The 14,724-nt window shown below is 33.2% G+C and overlaps 1 protein-coding gene across 10 annotated transcripts in view; it reads right to left on the reverse strand.

Annotated features, from left to right (window-relative positions):
- PRPF40A (pre-mRNA processing factor 40 homolog A) overlaps positions 1 to 14,724 on the reverse strand; it is a 54,120-nt gene that overhangs the window by 25,531 nt on the left and 13,865 nt on the right. For all 10 annotated transcript variants that reach the window (XM_082464972.1, XM_082464971.1, XM_082464970.1 and 7 more), the window contains 3 exons: positions 14,109 to 14,189; positions 12,891 to 12,921; positions 11,059 to 11,075 (listed from right to left, as the gene is read on the reverse strand). In XM_082464972.1, coding sequence (XP_082321098.1) covers positions 11,059 to 11,075; positions 12,891 to 12,921; positions 14,109 to 14,189 — 129 coding nt within the window. The remainder of the gene's footprint in view (positions 1 to 11,058; positions 11,076 to 12,890; positions 12,922 to 14,108; positions 14,190 to 14,724) is intronic.

The following is a 14,724-nucleotide window of genomic DNA, read 5'->3' on the forward strand; positions in this document are numbered from 1 at the left end:
GAACTTGACCAAATTTGGGTTGTTTAATACAAAATGGCCCTTCCTATAGAGATTTGTTAAGACCATTCTGTAAATAGTCTGACACGACCATTTACAGAATCTTACAGAACAGATTTCTGAATGATGTACAAGGATGATTAGATAATTCCAAAGGTGTATTTAAATTCCTTAACTTGTTCTAGTACCTCTGCAGAATATGACAACTATAATCTCTCTGGAGCAAACATTAAGTAACTGCTGAAAAATATTTAGCTTGCTGTTATTCACCTATTTTAACATCTTATAATGAAAAAGTGGTGCAGTAAGAGACATATATGGAAGCTTCTTCAATTGTATGCATAATGCTTTATTTCATAAATTAAGTGATGTTATTAAGATAGATAAAGAGGTCTGCATTTCTTATTAAAAAAAAAATGAACTCAGTACCAACTCAGGATTGCACTAAGAAGAAATCTATAAGTTCCAAAATTATATTTAAACTTCCCAAGTCACATTTGCTAAAGGCATCAAGGAAAGAGGAAGTTCACCAGAAATAAACATATGAGATAATGGAATGAAAAAGAAAGGGACTATGTACACTTGACCAAAAATGAGAAGAGAAGTATACAAACTAGTAAAACAAATAGTAAGCAATTTAGTATTCACTACCTATTACTTTATTTGAATTTTACAACTGTACTACAAAGCAGGTAAGACCATTATCCGCATTTTACAAATTAAAAAATCAAGGCTTAGGAGGGTTAACAACTTGCTCATAGTGATTCAGGAAATAAATGATAAAATTAGAACAATTCAGTAATTTCTGCCTCTAAAAAAACACATTTTACCCACCCTGAAATACTGTTTCAAGCTTGTATTCAGGGACAGTCTAATTATCAATAAGAACAGATGAATTCTGGCCAACTACTTAGTATTAAGCCCTGTACTAATTGCTGTGCATCAATTATCAGTTAATTCTTTTAATAACCCTATGAGACAGGTACCATTTATTATCCCCACTTTATAGAAGAGAAAATGGAGCACAAGAAAGTAAAGTAACATGACCATGGTAACATAGCTAGCTTAAGTTCATTACAACATTGTCCTAGCCCAAACTAAGGTCCTACTATGGATCAAGGCTCCAACTGTTTGCATCAATAGAAATGAAATCATTTCAGACAGGAATATAAATTCTGTACAAATGTCTTAAGCAATACATCAAATTCACTTATAAAAGTCAATTTTGGAGTGGAAAAGTAATTTATCTGATAAATTTTTCACTCTTTTTCCTTAGAAATATCTGATCTGCAACATAAAGTAAAATTATAATATGTCTTGCTTCTGGCCAAAACTAATAATTAATATTTTAAAAGAAAAATTTAAGAACAAATGTATCTGAATGTTGAGTTTAAGATGAAGAGTGGCATAAAGAATATATCAACAATTAACAACTGGAGAGTTATCTTCATAGTATAAAATATGACCTATGCAAGTAGTTATTAAGTACTGATAGTCATATTAGCATAGTCTATTAATAAGACTTATTTTCCTACAAAATTACTATTTTTTTTTTTTAAACATAAGACCTCTCTAGAGCAGTAAGCAAATGCTACCTATCAAAGACTTAGACTGCCTTTGCAAAACTGGGAAAAACCTAACAAAGACAAATGTATATTCTAAATGAGCTAAAGCCAGGACATTACTTTTAACCTTAAGGTTAGTTGCTTTGGGGCACTGCAGGAGTTATTAAGATATTCATTGCTTTGGAGCCTTAGTATTACTCTGCACTTTCATCACAGATGACACCATTCCCGAAACTATTTTCTTACTGACACACTTATTGTACTAATAAAAAACTGATGACACAAATGGCAGTTCTGGACAATCAACCAAAAGTAAACATTTTTACAAACTATAAACTGGAAGTATATATTTACAAAACAAGGGATTAAAAAATCATTGCCCTTAACATACAAAACTCTGTTACCATCAATAAGAAAAGACATTCTAATGGAAATATAAACATGGCCACTAACAGAACTCAATACAGATAACATGACTGGATGTTCAACTTCATTAGTAAATGAAGAAAGTGCACATTAAAATGAAAACGTTCTGCTCATCAGGTGAATGACAAAGAGCAGCGGTATGCAATGTTAAAAGGGTGTGAAGAAAAGGGTACTCTTATGCTACTGTTGGGAATATAATTAGTATTATTTCTCTGAAGGTCAATTTAGTAGTTCTTATCAAATCAAAAATGCAAACATAATCTCTTGATCCTGAAGTTTCACTCTACAAAATCCCATTTGTATAGCTGCAAAGACTGTACAAGGATAGTCTCTACCAGATTACTAATAGTGGTGACAAGTTAGAGATAAATCAATAACCCCCAATGACAGTTCACTTACGGTCCATTCATACTACAAACTCTCTTATACAGGTCTATTTTTAATATAATGAAAAATGTCTAAGATGCAGCACTAAATAAAAAAAGCAAAACGCTGTAACAAATGATGTAGCAGCACAATACATACTGAAAGTATCTGAAAGGCAAAAACAAAACAAAACAAACCCCAAAAACAAAAACCTGGGTATAAGGAAAACAAATGCACATATATAGTTATCAAGAGAGCAATTATCAAGAGAGCTAATATACTTTTCAGATTCAAAAAAGCTAGTCAGCCATTGGGTTGTGAATTAATTCAGTACATTCAAACTCAAAATGTAAACATTTATACAATGTATAAGCTCAACTGAACAAAACTGAAAGAGAAAAAAATGACTAAATCCAAACACTAAGATAGATAGAAAAATACCCTCACTACTCTAAAGGAAAATAACCACAGACATAGAACAGATTCACAACCAATTTCAAAACTTCGAGGAAATGATTTCCTCCCAAACTACTTCATCAAAATTCACCCAGAAGAAACACGTCACACTTGAATATTCCAATTACCATAGACGCAATTGAAAGATACCTAACCAGTTGATTTTATAGTAGAACCTTATGCAACCTTTAAAGAACAGAGGATTACAATATTACTTCAGATCATAGAAAGAGATGAAAAGCTCTTTATCAGTTACAAAACTCAACAGAAAAGGTATCAAAAAAAGAAAAGCAGGCAATGTTACTTATAAATATAAATGTTAAGAATTTAAATAAAAGCCAAGAGAATCCTCACTCTGACAAAGTAGAATTTATTGTAGAAGTGCAAGGGTAGTTCAATATTGGGATATCCATAAAAGAAAGTATTTCTATTAACAAATTGAAAAAAGAAAACACCACATGATCACACTAATAGACTTGGTACGATCAAATTACATCCTGAATATCATGACAATTCATGTCTTCAAAAAATAAAAACAAAAAATCCTCAAATAATACAATAATAAAGAGAAAAACATTTAAATGATAGTTTAGCAAAGACCAATAAAAATTATTCTAAAGCCACTTCCATTAAAATCATGACCAAAACATAAGTCTGCAATCACTATAATTCGACAAATACACTATGGCAATAAAATTAATGACTGGTATTAAGATTGGGAATGAGATAAATTCTCTTGTCTTTACTGCTAAAGACTCAAATTAAAAAAACCCCAACAACTAATTATCCAGTGCCTCTGGTAATCTAGCTGGCTATAAGATAAACATACAAAAATTTTTGAATGACAATAACTAACTTGTAATAAAAATGGGAAAAATATTCTATTTACAATATAACAAGTTTTTACAAGGTAAAAAGAAATAAAAATAACTATAATAACTACCTGTCCCACCTAAATAGAAAGAGGGGTTGTATATTGATAAAGAGTTAACAGATAAAGAAATTATCCTCAACATATATGCATTTATTTGCAACTGAGCCTTGAAATACAGAGCAAAAACAGAAAAATATGGGAGAAAAAGATGACCCACTCTTCAAGTTAAAGATTTTAATATACCCCTCTCCTTAGATGAAAGGTATGCCAAGATACAGAAAAACAAAATAACTTTAAATTATCAGCACAAAAAACTCCTAAAATTGGGGCTTCCCTGGTGGCACAGTGGTTGAGAATCTGCCTGCCAATGCAGGGGACACGGGTTCGAGCCCTGGTCTGGGAAGATCCCACATGCCGCGGAGCGACTAGGCCCGTGACCCACAATTGCTGAGCCTGCGCGTCTGGAGCCTGTGCTCCGCAACAAGAGAGGCCGCGATAGTGAGAGGCCCACGCACCACGATGAAGAGTGGCCCCCACTTGCTGCAACTAGAGAAAGCCCTCGCACAGAAACGAAGATCCAACACAGCCATAAATAAATAAATAAATAAATTTAAAAAAAAAATCCTAAAATTGGTCTTGACATAGAACATAAAGGAAACTTTAATAAACTGCAAAGAATCAACATCTTATAGACTGTGCTTTCTGATCATAATGCAAAAAGGTATACCTTATAAAAAAATAAGTCTCTCAAAGGCATGATCAATGAAAGAAACAATTGATAGGATGGACTTAATTAAATTTAAAAACCTCTGCTCTGCGAAATGCAGTTAAAAGAACACAAAAAGCCACAAACAGAAATTATTTGCAAAAGACACATCTGTTAAAGTACTGTTAACCAAAATATATAAAAACTCTTTAAACTTATCATTAAGAAAAATGAGTAGGGACTTCCCTGGTGGTGCAGTGGATAAGGGTCCGCCTGTCCCTGGTCTGGGAGGATCCCACATGCCAGAGAGCAACTAGGCCCATGCACCACAACTGCTGAGCCTGCGCTCTAGACCCCGTGAGCCACAACTACTGAAGCCTGTGTGCCTTGAGGCGGTGCTCCGCAACAGGAGAAGCCACTGCAAGGAGAGGTCCGCACACTGCAATGAAGAGTAAGTAGCCCCCGCTCGACACAACTAGAGAAAGCTTGCGCGCAGCAACAAATACCCAACGCTGCCAAAAATAAATAAAATTAAATCTGTAAAAAGAGTAAAAAATCTGGGCACCTCAACAAAAAAAGACGTAGATACAAGTAAGCATATGAAAAGATGCTCAACATCATACACTATTACAGAGTTGCAAATTAAAATGAGATGCACCACACACCTATTAAAATGCAAAAAAATCTACAACAGCGACAATACCAAATGTTAGTGAGGATGTGAAGCGACAGGAACTCTCATTCATTGCTGGTGGGAAGTCAAAATGGTACAGCCACTTTGGAAGACAGTTTGGTAGTTTCTTACAAAAGTAAATATACTATTACTATATGATCAAGCAATCGTGCTCCTTTATGTTTACCCAAATGCGTTGAAAACTTAAGTCCACACAAAAACCTGTACGTTTTTAACAGCTTTAGTCATAATTGCTAAAACCTAAAAGCAACCAAAATGTCTTTTAGTAGCTGAATGGATAAACAAACTGTGGCATGTCCAGACAACAAAATATTATTCACCTCTATTATAATTATTTTGTTATTCAGTGCTAAAAATAAATGAGCTATCAAAGAAAAGAAATGGAGGAAAATTAAGTGAATGAAGCCAATCTGAAAGGGTCACATACTGTATGATTCTAACTATATGTATGACATCAGGAAAAGGTAAAACTATGGAGACAGTAAAAAGACCAGTGGCTGCAGGGGTTGTGGGTGGAGATGGGGAGAGGGATGAAGAGACAGAGCACAGAGGACTTTTAGTGCAGTGAAACTATTCTGTATGACACTATCATGAGGGATACACGTCACTAAACATTTGTCAAACTCATAGAATGCATAACACCAAGAGTGAACACTAATGCAAACTGGACTTTGGGTGATAATGATGTGTCAATGTATGTTCATCAACTGTAGTAAATGTACCACTCTGGGGAGAAATGTTGATAGAAGGGAATGCTGTATGTATGTGGGATAGGGGGTATTGGGAACTCTCTACTTTGCACTCAATCTAAAATTTCTCTAAAAAAAAAAAAAAAAATTCAATTCGGGAAAAAAAAAAAATCTGACATCTGGAAACCAAAAAAACCAACCACTTAATACCTAATAAAAAAAGAAATCAAATGAGGAAAAAAGAAAACAAGATATTGAGAGCTGAATGACAACAAAAATTCTTTATGTCAAAACTTAAGGGACTTCCCTGGGGGCGCCATGGTTAAGAATCTGCCTGTTGGGACTTCCCTGGTGGAGCAGTGGTTAAGAATCCGCCTAGCAATGCAGGGGACACAGGTTCGATCCCTGGTCCAAGAAGATCCCACATGCCACAGAGCAACTAAGCCCGTGCGCCACAACTACTAAGCCTGTGTGCCACAACTACTGAAGCCCGTGCACCTAGAGCCTGTGCTCCTCAGCAAGAGAAGCCACCGCAATGAGAAGCCCACGCACCGCAACGAAGAGGAGCCCCTGCTCGCCGCAACTAGAGAAAGCCTGCACGCAGCAACAAAGACCCAACAGAGCCATACATACATAAATAAGTTTATTAAAAAAAAAACAAAAAACTTAAGCAGCACAGTTAAGGATGTCTGAAAACCAGTGAGCTAAGGACTCAAGATGCTAGAAAAAGAGCAAGGGAGTAAGTAATCAAGAAAGACAGAGAAAGACAAATACTGTATGATATCACTTACGTGTGGAATCTAAAAAATACAACTAGTGAATATAACAAAGAAGAAGAAGACTCACAGATACAGAGAACAAACTGGTGGTTACCAACGGGGAGAGGGAAAGGGTGCAGGTCAATACAGGTGTAGGGGATTAAGAGGTACAAACTGTTTCATATAAAATAAACTACAAAGATATATTGTACAATATGGGGAATATAGCCAATATTTTACAATAACTATAAATGGAGTATAAATTTTAAAAATTGTAAATCACTATATTGCACACCTGTAACTTATATATTATTATACAGCAACTATACTTTAATTAAAAACAAAAAGTGTTAGGTCCGGTCAGTTTTTAGTTGTGTTCTATCAAGCATTAAGAAATAAGTTATTTATTAAGTTGTTCTAAGGACCAGAAAAGAGAGATTATTCTCCAGAAACAAGCAACCTAGAAAAGATACTAGCAAACTAAATTCAGAAGAAATTAAACACACGTGTATGCACATATACATACCGCTAAATACACATAATGAATAACTAGGGTGCATGTTAGTGATGTAAAGATGGCAATGTCAGAAAACTTATCCATGTACTTTCACATTAACAGAGTAGAAAAGAAATATCATATGATCATCTTAGTTGACATGGAAAAAAACATTGAAGAATTTAAAAAATAAGTACATATTGAATACTATTAGCAAACCGGGAATAGAAGAAAGCTTCAACTTAACACAGATTGCATACCAAAAAACTATAGTAAACATCATATTTAATGGAGAAATTTTAAACTTATTCCCTTTAGGAGAGGAAAGAAGACAAGATGCCAGTTTACCACTGCTACCACTCACCACAGCACTAGAGGTTCTGCCTGAAACAATAATAGTAGACACAAATATGAGGACCAGAAGAGAAGGAGCCAAAACTGTCATTTGAGGGTAGTAGTATTACACAGAAAACTCACTAAGCAACAAGAGTTCAGCAAGCCTGCTGGATAAGCACATAGAAAAATGATAACATAAAGCACAACAAATTCAAAATGGCTCCAAATCTTATACAGTATCTGTAATCTAACAGAATGAAGAATGCACAAGCCTTTAATGGAGACCATTTAAAACTCTATCATAAAACAGACTTAAAAGAAGACCGAACTACAGCAGTTGGCCCTCCATATCAGTGGATTCAACCAACCACAGATTGAAAATATTTTAAAAATTCCAGAAATCTCCAAAAAGCAAAACTTGAATTTGCTGTAATCTGGCAACTTTACACATTTACATGGTATTATCGCACTTAGCTTTATTGTGTTTCGCAGATTATTGCCTTTTAAAAAAACTGAATGTTTGTGGAAACACTCTGTGGAGCAAGTCTATTAGCGCCACTTTTCCAACAGCATTTGCTCATTTTGTGCCTCTGTGCTACGTTTTGGTTACCGTTACAATATTTCAAACTTCTTCATTATCATATTTGTTATAGTGATCTGTAATCAGTAATCTTTAGATTATGACTCGCTAAAGGCTCAGATGGTTGGTTAGCATTTTCTCACAATAAAGTATTTTTAAATTAAGGTATATACATTGCTTTTTTAGACATAATGCTATTGCACACTTAATAGACTACAGTGTAGTGTAAACATAACTTTAATATGCACTGGGAAACCAAAAAATTCGTGACTGACATTCACTTTATTGCAGTGGTGTGGAACTGAGCCAATAACTGAGGTAGGCCTGTAGTAAGCACCTCAACCTGCAGAGCACTGGCAGCAGGTGCTATGCAGAAAAAGCTATTTCTGTTTAGAAAGCCTGTCAGAATGACTGATTAGAGAGATCCAAACAGTCAATTTCTTCTAATAAATGTCAAGGCAACTAATACCTGAATTTTTGACTCCAGAAGGCAAAAAGAATGGCGAGGACAGCAGAGGAAACCTAGGGAAGTGGCTCTCTTGCATCTGCTTGACCACAGATTAAATACACAGGAATTTCTCTTGCCAGGTACATATTCATAGCCTGAATTACACAGAATGTTCATTAGAGTTCTGGTTAGAACCATGTTTTGCTATCCTTAAACCACCACTCATTATAAGGGAGTCTAAAAGGAAGTTAAAGTAATTCTGAACTAGTTCCTCATGTTTAGGAATAGAAAGCAAGTGGGACTACATCAAACTGAAAAGCTTCCACACAGTAAACAGAGTGAAAATATAACCTCTGGAATGGAAGAAAATATTTGCAAACCATATATCTGATAAGGGGTTAATATCCACAATATATAAGAAACTCCTACAAATCAACAGCAAAATACCACAAATAATCCAATTAAAGAATGGGCAAAAAGACATACAAATGGCCAACAGGTATATAAAAAGATACTCAACATCACTGATCATCAGAGAAACGTAAATCAGAACCATAATGAGACTTCACCTCACACTTGTCAGGATGGCCATTATCAAAAAACCAAGAAATAACAAATGTTGGCAAGGATGTGTAGAAATTGGAACCCTCCTACACTGTTGGTGGGAATGTAAATTGTATAGCCACTATGGAAAACAGTATGTAAGTTCCTATAAAAAGTTCATTGAAGCATCATTTTTAATAGCTAAGATATGGAAATAACCTAAGTGTACATGGATGAATGAATAGATAAAGAAGATATATATAAAATGCACATACACACAAGGAAAACTATTCAGCCATAAAAAAAGAATGAATGAAATCTTGCCATTTGCAACAGCACGGATGGACCTTGAAGGCATTATGCTAAGTGAAATAAGCCAGAGAGAGAAAGACAAGTATTGTATGATCTCACTTACATGTAGATTCTCAAAAACGAAACAAAAGAACCAAGTTCATAGAAACAGAGAACAGACTGATGATTGCCATAGGGGAGGATGGTTTGGGAGTGTGGGAGAAATGGGTGAAGAGGGTCAAAATCTACAAACTATTAGCTATAAAATAAGTAGGTCATGAGGGATAAAATGTACAGCATGGTGACTATAGTTAGTAATACTGTATTACATCTTTGAAGAGTAAAGTCCTCCTCACACACATGCACACAAAATTTTGTTACTATGTGTGGTGATGGGTTAACTACTTATTTTTGGTAAGCATTTTGTAATGTATACAAATACTGAACCATTGCATTATACACCTGATACTAATAATAATACTGTATGCCAATTATAAAATAAGGATGAAGATCAAGAAAAAAAGAAAAAAAACACAAAAAAAAGCTACACAAAAAAATTTCATAAGCTTTTCCCAATATATACGTGTCTTAGGACATATATCGAAGTAAGCACCTACTGGGGAGGGTGGACTGGAGTAAAGGGAAAAAGAATAATGGGAAGAATAAAGGAAAAAAAATGAGGGAACCGCCATGGATCAATAATAATGACCAAAGCCTGAAAAGCACAAGTAACTGAAATTTGTGTACCTGAAACCAAAAAAGAATAAAACAACAGCAAGTTTTCAAATAAATACACAATATTTTTGGATGGGAAAGTTTACTTGAAAAGTATAAATATGTCAGTTCTCTTAAAATGGAAAGAAATAAATTAATCCCAGATAAAAACAAAATTTTTGCCTTTTGAGCATGTCTGTGTGTGTATTTAAAGACTGCTTTTGGTGGGGGACAGGGAAATTCATATGCTAATATCTGAAAATAGCAAAGAACATAATGAAAAGAGAAACCATGAAAGACTTGTCTTATTAAATATTAAATCTACTCTAATCAGAAAAAGGTGTAATATTGAATTAGAAATAGAGTGGAAAAGAAAACCCAGAAATGGATGTCAGAATATGTGAGAATTTAATATATGACAAAAAAGATATTTCAATTAAGTGAGAAAAAAAAATAGTTTGACAGACAACTGACACTACCAAAATATTAATCATGGTGGTTCCCTCCTGGTAGAAAAACTTAGGGTAATTTACTTTCTTCTTTTTAACTTAAGTCTGCTTCATTTTCCTCCCAGTGAGCCCATATTATTTAACTAAGCAGGAAAAACATGAAGCTATTATTAGTCAAAAACAAAAAAAGACACTCATAATGGAAGAATACCAAATGGATATTTTATAACCATTCAATTTTAAAGCAAAAGATAAAAGTTTAAAATATTTAAATACAGGTCACAATTAAAAGTCTTTCACCCCAAATTTAAAATACTAACATACTTAAAAATTAATTCACAGATTTCTGCATTTTCTCAACCATATGAGAATAACAGCTACCTCTCAGGACTACTGTTTTGATGAAATGAGATTACACACATAAACTCTTCACTAAGCTTTAAGGAATTAAAAAAAAAAAAAACACAAAACCTTGGTGATTCCCATATCTCTGATTAAGTCCCACAAAAATTAGATTTTAAAATAAATCATTCAAACAAATTTTCAACCTTTGGCATAGAAAATAAAGGAAAAGGGTTCAACTTAGTAGATAATCTTCAAAACAGAAATAAGCATCAACGTAGTAGGCTAAAGAAGTATAATGAAATAAATATATTCTAAAGGTACTTACTGCACCGGATGTTGTACCTAAAAAAAAAATTTTTTGGAACAGTATTACAATGTGATAAATCATGCTCTCCTTGAGTTAACAGTGTTAAAATATATATTCATACTATTTTTTCCTCCTCATCCCATCACACTAAATATCCTAAGACTGTCCCATATCACCTATGTATTTGCTCTCTTTCCCACAAGAAAAACATCGATAGTGCAAAGCACTTTCAGAATTAAGTTGGCACTTTGAACTTTCAATCTGCAAACTCACTTGCGAGCTGTCTGAGAAGTATTCACACCCTTGCCTTTTGTTTCTCCTTTTCTTGCTAAATAGGTGTTTATCTTAACTAATTTCTGTTTCTCTGCTATACTGCTGAAGTACAGTAATGTGTCAGAACTCTGATTCTATGCTTTAGATTTCTAACAAGTTTAATTATCTAGGTTCCAAACATGTGCTGTACAATACAGAATCCTTTAGCCACCACATATCCCTGTTTAAACTAACATCTAAATTAATTAAGATTAAACAAAAATTTAAAATTCAGTTCCTCCTTTGCACTAGCCACATTTCAATAATTACAATAATTACATGTGGCTGTGTTTACAGTATACAACATTACAGATTACAGAACATTTCTACACTTACAGAAAGTTCTATTAGATGGTACTGTCCTAAACTACTATCAAAGCCATCTTAAGACATAAGGGGAAATCCCTATTAGTCACAAAGTTCATATGAATAATCTTTAACTTAGGAAACTAGTAGCTTAAAACTATATGTAAAAAAAACCAAGAGACTGTAAAAAGGAAACAAAACTAAGTACATATATACTGAGAGCAATCAAAAAAAAAGCTAGTATGGAACATCAATAATAGAGTCAAAGCATTTAAAAGTAACTAAAAAAACTTTAAGGTAATTTTCCAGGATTATTTAGGGTAATAGTAATCACCTCTAAATATCTAAATAGGCTAAAATACTATTCTAAGGTATTGATATATCAGAACAACATTACAGCTTAAATAATGAAATCTGTGAAACATCTTAAAAAGATCAATTATGGCCCATATAAACCTCCAGGAAAGCACATAGTGCATTTTAAACATATTTCGACCCATAATGTTCAAAAGAAAAAATGTTTTGGCATAATCATGGGACAAAGTTCACCATCTGGAATACTAAATTACATGGAACATTACTTACTCTTGTATAACTGAAGCATTATTATATGTTAAAGTCACACTAGTCATAATAAACACTTATTGGTAACCAGCTGAAAAAAAAATATTATCACAGGGCTTACAAACTGCAATGACTATAAGGACCAAGCAGGTACCAGAAAAATGACTGAAGTAGTCCAGAAGGCTGAGAGCACACGCTCGATATCTGAAGTATAGAGTTGCTATCCATTCCACAATGTTTGCTGAGTACAAATATGGACTCAACCAGAATTTTCCATTCAAATATTCTTTTAGTATCTACTGTGTTGAGAAAGACCATTGTAAATAATAAAAGTTCAGATCATCCAACTTTTCAAGATAAATTCAATTTTTGTATAGAATGATAAATTCAATCTTTAAGCCTGCAGACTTTAAATGTTAGCAACTAATTATAAAATTTAAAAACATCACGTGGGCCAAAGTATATCTGAAGACCAAATCTGGTCTCAGAACTCCTAATCTAAAATTATGATCATTTCTTATGGATTTCCATTTTCCATTGCTTAAATAAAAATAAAAAATCAGGAGCTGATTATAGTGCCCAAGAGACACTGTTTTATTCCTCACTATAATACGGTTGCTACTGTCCAAATTAAGTCTAATATATATCACTATAAATGGTATACATACCTGCTGCTACATCCATATTATTTACTCCTGGCTGTAAAAATAAAAATGAAATTAGTAACATTCACCTTGCTTAAACCGTATTTTATATACGATTCTCTTAAAGCATAGTCAATCAGTCCCCTCTATGTATCAATTCTCTAGCCGCTGACTCAAAGATTCTTGGTTAAGTTTTAGTGATCTCAGTTCCCTGAGCTTGTTATAAATTGTAAAAAAAATAAAAAATAAAAATAAAAATTGCAGTAATCTGGGCCTACTGAAGCACTTTAATCTTAAGTGCTCTATTTATGTAATTATCAGTTATATAAAGATCCACAACCCTTTACCCACAATTCTAAGATCCAAAAACCTCTGAAAAACAAGCTGTTTTTTTTTTTTTTTTAAGTTTGGCACCAAAACTCATCAGTGGCAAAACCTATCCTGAATGACATGAACTGTTTACAGTCTTATTTATCCCACATGAGAATGAGTATCTTTAAGTTCTGCTTTAGAAATATTGTGTTAGAAATTAAAGTGCACGGCCCAAGATCCCGTGGGAAATTTTTACATAATTATTATATACTATATGCAATGTATTACTTTATAATATAAAAAAAATTTTGAAATGTATCTGGCCCTAGGGGTTTTGGATACGACACTGCAAACCTACCCCAGTGGAGTATGCCACATCTGTTCATTATAACTAACTAATAAATAAGTCATGCTAATTTGAATATCATGATTTCTATATTGCTATACCACCCAATAAGGGTGATAAGAGTAATCAAAGATTTTCTAAGTAATGTGCCACAGCTTAAGTCTCATGAAATGTGGATTTCAAATGAAATCTTCTGATTTCTAAATTTAGGATCTAGTATTAAATCACATTCTATCAATTTTTAATTAGTATACGGTAAAGCAAATGTCTGCTCTTTAAGATTAGAATGCTACAAGAGCAATAAAATGCTTCTGGCTAACAAATTATGCTTTTTAGAATTCTAGACTTGTTTAATGTAGAATTAATTTAATAACTAAGGATGTACAACAATTATAATATAAATATAGGAAAAAATGTAAATGCCTGGATTCAAGAAACTAAAAATAAAAGTCCATGTAATTCCCATCGTGTAGTACTTGGGAGGCACTTAAAAAGCTAACATCATTGCCTACAAAATAAATATGTTACCTTATAGACAAAAGAAATCAAAACATCACAGAAAACAGTTACTTTCACAAGATTACCGGTAAGGCAGGCTGCATGGAAGCCTGAGACATATGAGACATCATCATTCCAGGCATTACTGAAGACATCATTCCAGGCATCTAGAACAAAAGTAAAAAAAGATTACTATATAAGACCAAAGCACCTAATAGGATTTTAAGAATCTATCTGGTTATTAAAACTAATATGTACAATTTAGGATTAAAACCCAGTGAATACTATACTACATGAATAGTATGCTTAGTAAGTGCTTGTTGAATGAATGAAGTATTTTTTTTAATGATCTACTTTAATACTTATGTCATTATTTATATGTATTGTCATAATTATTTTAACAAATACATTTAAAAGTTTAGACTATTATGTTATTTGTAACTTAAAATTTAAGAATATTAATTTCCTTTTAATTTTAACTCAACACCCATGTTTTTCTCTCTTCTTCGGAGCAAGGCAAAAAAATTTTTTCAGCGTTTCTCACCTTTGATTTTTAATATCTGATTAAATAATTTTCATAGCCATCTGGTCTTTTTAAAACTTCTAGCTCAAAGGTACTTATAATTCAGTGACTTTAAACAAATACATAAAAAACAGACTTTTCTAACTCAAATCATCTATGCTCTCTCTTATAAAGAAAAA

Source organism: Balaenoptera physalus (assembly GCF_965194825.1).
Source record: "Balaenoptera physalus genome assembly, chromosome: 6".
Lineage (NCBI taxonomy): Eukaryota > Metazoa > Chordata > Mammalia > Artiodactyla > Balaenopteridae > Balaenoptera > Balaenoptera physalus.